The 6,543-nt window shown below is 42.8% G+C and overlaps 1 protein-coding gene across 1 annotated transcript; it reads right to left on the bottom strand.

Annotated features, from left to right (window-relative positions):
- Window positions 1-4,012: 4,012 nt before the first annotated feature.
- Window positions 4,013-4,966, bottom strand: LOC119514153 (olfactory receptor 2A12-like). The gene has a single exon (XM_037809774.1). It carries the CDS (start codon window positions 4,964-4,966, stop codon window positions 4,013-4,015), a length of 954 nt encoding a protein of 317 aa, XP_037665702.1.
- Window positions 4,967-6,543: the final 1,577 nt, after the last annotated feature.

The raw sequence follows: 6,543 nt of genomic DNA, 5'->3' as shown, positions 1-6,543 counted from the left end.
AGGGTGGGATGGGGGGATGGTTTGGTTGTTCTTTTTTTAATTTTATTCTTATTCTGATTCTTTCTGGTGTAAGTAAGGAAAGTGTTCAAAAATAGATTGAGGTGATGAATGCATAACTATATGATGGTACTGTGAATATTTGACTGTACACCATGGATGATTGTATGATATGTGAATATATTTCAATAAAACTGAATTTAATTAAAAAAAAACAAAAATAACAAAAATTAAAAGTAAAATAAAAATGATGGTAAAAAAGAACACCCAAAACAACCCATCCCCCCATACAATCATTTACTTTTTTGTCCCCATTTTTATTCTCATCTGTCCATAAAGTGGATAAAGGGAGTGTGAGCCACAAGGTTGCACAATCACAACATACCTGAGTCATTTTAATTGTCTTCTCTTGGAGTTCATGGATTCTCTCTTCTGCCAGCTCCCATCTGCTGTTGACACCATTCTGGGAATTTTTTGTTACAGTTATTGTGGTCTTCAACTCCAGTAGTTATGTTTGGTTCCTTTTTAAATTTTCTGTCTCTTTACTTAGACTCTCATATTGTTCATCCATTATTTCCCTGTGTTCCGGTTTGCTAATTCTACCATTATGCAAAATACCAGAAATGGATTTGTTTTTATAAACAGGTTTTATTTGGTTACAAATTTACAGTTCTACAGCAATGAATGTGCCCAAACCAAGGCATAAACATGAATATGTCTTTACTGGAGAAAAGCCATTGGTATTTGGAAAACCTCTGTTAGCTCAGAAGTCATGTGGCTGGTGTCCACTTGCTCCCAGGTTGCATTTCAAAATGGCATTCCAAAATGTCTCTAGGCTTAGCTTCTCAGGGCAAACTCTGGGCTAGTATCTCCAACATGTCAGCAAAAGTCTTCTTTAAATGACTATCTACAAAATGTCTCTCTTGGCTGCAGGAGCTCTGCAGTCCTTCTGTTTGTGCGCTTTTATAGGGCTCCACTAAACTAATCTAGACCCATGCTGAATGGGTGGGGCCACACCTCCATGGAAATAATCTAATCAAAGTTATTACCCACAGTTGGGCGGGTCACATCTCCGTGGAAACAGCTTAATCCAAAGATTCCAATCTAAGCAACACTAATACATCGCCCCCCACAGACTGCATTAAAGAACATGTCATTTTGGATGACATAATACATCCAAACTGGCACAGCCTGATATCCTTTAGTTCTTTCTCTGTACTTTCCTTCATTTCCTTGAACATTTTAAGATCACTTTTTAAAGACTTTGTTTGGTATGTCTTCATTTTCTGTATTTTTATCCTCTTCCTTTGGTTGGGCCATCATTTCCTGTTTCTTTGTCTTGTGCTCTTTTCTTGCAGAATGTACACTTAAATATTTTAAAATGTTAACTCTGAGATGTCTGTTTCTTGGTTTTGTAAACAGCTGGTGATAAGCTTGAACTTCAGCCCTCCTATCAGGAAAGCCTGCCCATGGCAAGTGCAATGTGCAGTTTTTCCCTGTCATTCTGGGCCTTCTCTTGTCCTGTGCTATGGCTTGTTGGTTGTTTTGGAGGACCCCTGATTTCAGGACTTTGGTTATCCCCTCTGTTTCCCAGGAGAGAGGCCCCTCTCTCCCAGGTATTTGATGCTGGCAGGCCTTTGTCCCAGACTTTCTGCCTCTGTAGTTTTCTGCACTCCTTTCATGAGTGCTGCTTTTGCCTGGAGGGCAAATTCTGGGGGGAGGGTCAACCCAGAGAGGACTTTCCCAAATCAGTCTTTTCCACCTAAAACAGGGCCAGGGACCCAGGAATGGAGCATAGACAGGTTCAAAAGTGCAGTAGGGAGGGGATCAGGAAGGGCTCCAAAAGTTTCTGTGAGGGATCCCCAAAGCTGAGCTTTCCTGGCCTGCCAGTAAATGCAACCCTTCAGCCAACTGTCCCCTGCAGCCCAGAGGAAATGCTTTGTCTTTAAATCTCTACCACCTTTGCCCCTGTCTGGGATGGACTGAAACAATGGTGCCCTCAGAGTTGGCACTCAGAGATCTGAATTTGCTGATAAAAAGATGTGATCAGTGATCAGCTGTGCCCACCCCTGTTGTTGGGGAAGAGGAGTTTTACATCCCTTTCTGTCACCAGCAGCTAGCCAAGGACTGGACCCTGTGGTGGTCTGCTGCAAGAGTGGAGAATGGGCGCTAGTAGCCACAACATGGTGAGAGCAATTTAAAGTTCTTTAGTGTAATTTATCTGCCTCTTCCTCCTGCTCTTCCCTGGATGCTGTACAGTGTTTTGGCCTCTGAAATTTCAAAATAGTTGTTTCAGACAGCTTCTGCCTTTTCAATAGTTGTTTTGGTAGAAAGATTGAGTCCTGGAGCTCCCTACTCCATCATTCCCAGGAGTCTCAATCCAGGTTTGAACAAATGTTTATTAACATGTTGGAATATTGATGATATCTTTGAAATGTGTTGGCTGACTATAAACAGGTCATGTTCATGTATCATCTCAGAGGTTGTAGAGACTCAGAGTTCATGAGGTTCTTGGTGACAGATCCAGAATAACTAAATCCACACCTGACTGAAATATGAACAAATGAGAATCATTTCATTTATAATGTTAGCTACCACTTTTGAGAGGCCAGGATAGACTCTTTCTCTAAGCTGAAATCATCTCAGACTCTGCTTGGTAACTGTGTTATTATGACAGAGAATTTAAATTTAATAATAATAATAACAATAATAATAATAATGGCACATTTATATAGAGCAGGCAACATATCAAGTGTTGTTTTAAAAACTTTACCAATGTTAATTTCTCATGATAATCTTACAAAATGATGGCTTGCTATCCTCATCATCATACACATTTTACAGAAAAAGAAACATTCTGACTACAAAATAGGAACTCTACCACTATGATATGGTTTGAGCAATGTTTCTTCTGTGTCTCCTCACCAAGAGACCCTTCAAACTATCTCTTTACCACAGCAGATGTTCACATCTCCAGAGATCAGATTGTTCATGTACCCTGGGACAGTGCTGATGACCACTGAGAAAGCCTTGCACCCTTTTCTTCAGATCACTTTTCCTTTATCCTGAGACTACATTTCTTTAGAACTTTTTCATCCTTCTGACTGAAACAAAATAAGGTCAATGACCTGGGGGTTGGGAGTCATGTCCTATCCATTTAGTTGTTTAATGGGCTAAATCCACATGGAATCCTCAGGTGTTAATGATACTTTGTACTGCACCCTTTGTTTCCCTGAGGAAAAAAATGAATTAGATACAGGACCTGCCTTAGAACTCTGTCCAAAATTGGGTCTCGTGGTGTTTGAATATTGGTGAGCAGCTGGAGCCATCAGCAGGTCCCCCACCAAGTACCTTCATGCACCATCTAAATTAAACCACTGTGCCAGTTTGAATGTATTATGTCCCCTCAAATACCATTATCTTTGATGCAATCTTGTGGGGGCAGATGTATTAGTGTTGATTAGATTGTAATTCTTTGAGTGTTTCCATGGAGATGTGACCCACCCAACTGTAGGTGATAACTCTGATTAGATAATTTCCATGGAGGTGTGGCCCTGCCCATTCAGCATGGGCCTTGATTAGTTTACTGGAGCACTGTATAAGCTCAGACAGAAGGAGCAAGCTTGCTAGAGCCAAAAGGGACACTTTGAAGAATGCACAGGAACTGAGAGAGGAGCTGCAACTTACAGAGACATTTTGAAGATGGCCATTGAAAGCAGAGTTTTGCTGACACTTTGGAGGTACTAGCCCGGAGTTTGCCCTGAGAAGTTGCAGCCTAAGAGGAACGTCCTGGGAGGAAGCCATTTTGAAACCAGAACTCCAGAGCAGGCACCAGCCTTGTGCCTTCCAAGCTAGCAGAGGTTTTCTGCTATCCTCCAGCAAAGCCTTAGGAAACCAGAACAATCACCCAGTCAATGATTCTTGCCTGTCCGTTGGGTGATGGGAGAGAAGAGGGTGGAAGGGCCAAAAGTCTGTGGTTTCAAGTCCAGTTGTTTCCTGCTGTGCTCCAGTTGCCTCACTCAGGGGTCTTGCCCAAGCCTGTTACCTTGAGAAAAGCCCTCTTTACATCTTTGTTTCTGAGACTATAGATGATGGGGTTGAGGAAGGCAGAGATGACATTGTAGAACAGGGCCAGTTTTTTGTCCCGCTCTGGGGAGGCATTGGCTCCAGGGTTCATGTACATAAACATGGCTGGTCCACAGAACATGGTGACCACAGTTATGTGGGATACACAGGTGGAGAAGGCCTTGAGTCGACCCTGGGCTGAATGGATTCTCAAGATGGTGGCAAAGATGCAGACATAAGAAGAAAGAATGAAGGAAAGGGGTACCAGGAGAAGGATGAAGCCCAGGATGAAATCGACCTGGTCATTGAAGGATGTGTCTGCACAAGCCAGCTTCAGGACAGCAGGAACTTCACAGAAGAAGTGGTTGATCTCATTGGGGCCACAGTAGGGCAGGCACATGGTGAAGACTGTGTAGACAAGGGAACAAGTGACACCCCAAAGTCCACAAAAGACCACCATTGCACCACACAGCCATGGACTCATGATAAGTTTGTACCTGAGTGGGTAGCATATGGCCACATACCTATCATAGGCCATGACAGAAAAGAGCCAGCCCTCACTGATGCCAAACACCAGGAAGAAGTACATCTGAGCCACGCACCCAACATAGGAGATAGTTTTCTTCTGGCTGACCAGATGCACCAACATCTGGGGCACAGTGGTGGTGACATAGCTCATGTCCAGCATGGAGAGGACACTGAGGAAGAAGTACATGGGAGTGTGGAGGCGGGAGTCCAGGTGAATCAGGGTGACAATGAGCCCATTGCCAACAAGTGTAGAGAGGTAGACAAAGAGGAAGATGTAGAAGAGGATTGCATTAATTTGGGAATCTCTGGAGAATCCCAAAAGGATGAACTCAGACACAGCACTGTGGTTCTCCCAGGGGAGTTCCTGTATATTCATTTAACTACAGAAAGAAAAATGGACCTACTGGTGGCCTGGCTTAGGATTTATATTCAGGTACCCTGGTGATTCAGTTGCTGGCAGGGCCAGTGTTTATTTGGATCCCAGTTTGAATTAATATCAGAGCAGAGACTGAAGTCTACCTGGGGTAAGGCTAAATTTGAGGAGGGGAGGCAAGCCTTTGTGGAATTTTCTGCTTGTCAGACCCAAAATGGTTTCTCAGTATGCCCAGGGTGTCACTTCCTTCTTTCCTTAAGGCTTCCTGCTTTCCTCTCCTTCAGGACCACCATCTCTTAGTATATTGTATAGAATTCTTCTCCCCTAGTCCTGGCTGCAGCATGGGATGATGCAGATTTGAAGTTTTCCACTCCCTCTTCTTCTAAAACCAAGCTTTCAAGACCCTTCCTTTGGTGCTTTAAACTTCTGATCACTGTAGAGAAATAGACAGGGAGAGTCAGAAATGTGTGGAGGGTATAATGGCTCCAGAAACATTAAAAGTTCTTAGGCAGTTTTATGCAGCTCTGTCTTCCTTGACTTCAAGTCTCCAGAAGCTTTTCATATCTGCTTTGATTTTAGATGGAGGGTCTCACCCACTCTGCCATTTCCTGGCCTTACCCACATATGATGGGAAGAATCTTCCCGCTTTACTCTAAAACTATATCTGAGGCAGAATAATAGCTATCTGCTTTGTTTAAAGACAGCTTTGGCATCTCAGAATCTCTCCAGCTGTTTGGAAATAAACTTCCTAATAGTAATCTGCCCTTTGGAGTTTCTTTCTCCCCTGGAGTTGATATTTATTATGACAGGGAGCCCAGGTTATCACCTGAACTTGGGGTTAGCTTATTTCCTTGCTCATTGCATCATGGGAGGTAGTGCAAGAGCAGGTAGTTGGAATCAGAAGACTTGTGCTCATGTCTTTGCATTTCCATTGTGACCTTGGCCAAATATTTTAATCTTCTTGATTCTCAATTTCGTTTTCTGTAAAATGGGAATAATCAGGGAGATGCTGGGAGAAGTAAGACACAATATATATGAAGCAGGAGCTCAATTATGCCTGTTCCTATAAAGTCTTCTTGTTCGTGGTGCCATTCACTAAATGCTGAATAAACATTGATTGAACACTATTACCTATCAGGCCCTGTGCTGTGAAGTGAGGAGACAAGTACAATTGAGTATATTTCTAATCTTCAAAGAGTTTACATTCTGGTTGGGAAAACAGAGGAATGGAGAAACACATCATATTCTAATGTGTTTAGCACTATGATGGAAGTATGTTCTGGGAGGCATAGTGCTATGCTAAGCACCAGGAATATAGAAATAAAAATCTCTGCCCTTAAAGCAATCACACAATGAAGAGAGATGTGAACAATGATTGACAGTCAAGTGATAAGTGCTGTGATAGGAGTAAGCACAGGGAGCCACGGGAGCCTGTAGAAGGGGCACAGGGGCCCCCATCTCTGGGATCCATTCTTCTCAAGAATACAACTATGTGAATATTATAGAATGAGCAGGAACAAATTAAGTAAAGAACTTAAGGAGGTGTGTTTCAACCAGAGGGAGCAGCAGGTGCAAAGGAC

The sequence above is a fragment of the Choloepus didactylus genome, chromosome 2, assembly GCF_015220235.1.
Source record: "Choloepus didactylus isolate mChoDid1 chromosome 2, mChoDid1.pri, whole genome shotgun sequence".
Lineage (NCBI taxonomy): Eukaryota > Metazoa > Chordata > Mammalia > Pilosa > Megalonychidae > Choloepus > Choloepus didactylus.
The sequence above is the reverse complement of the archived record's forward strand: the minus strand, read 5'-3'. Positions and strand labels throughout refer to the sequence as shown.

Bases quoted from the DNA above. Each gene is read 5' to 3' on its own strand.
- LOC119514153 (XM_037809774.1), bottom strand. From the start codon at position 4,966: ATGAATATACAGGAACTCCCCTGGGAGAACCACAGTGCTGTGTCTGAG.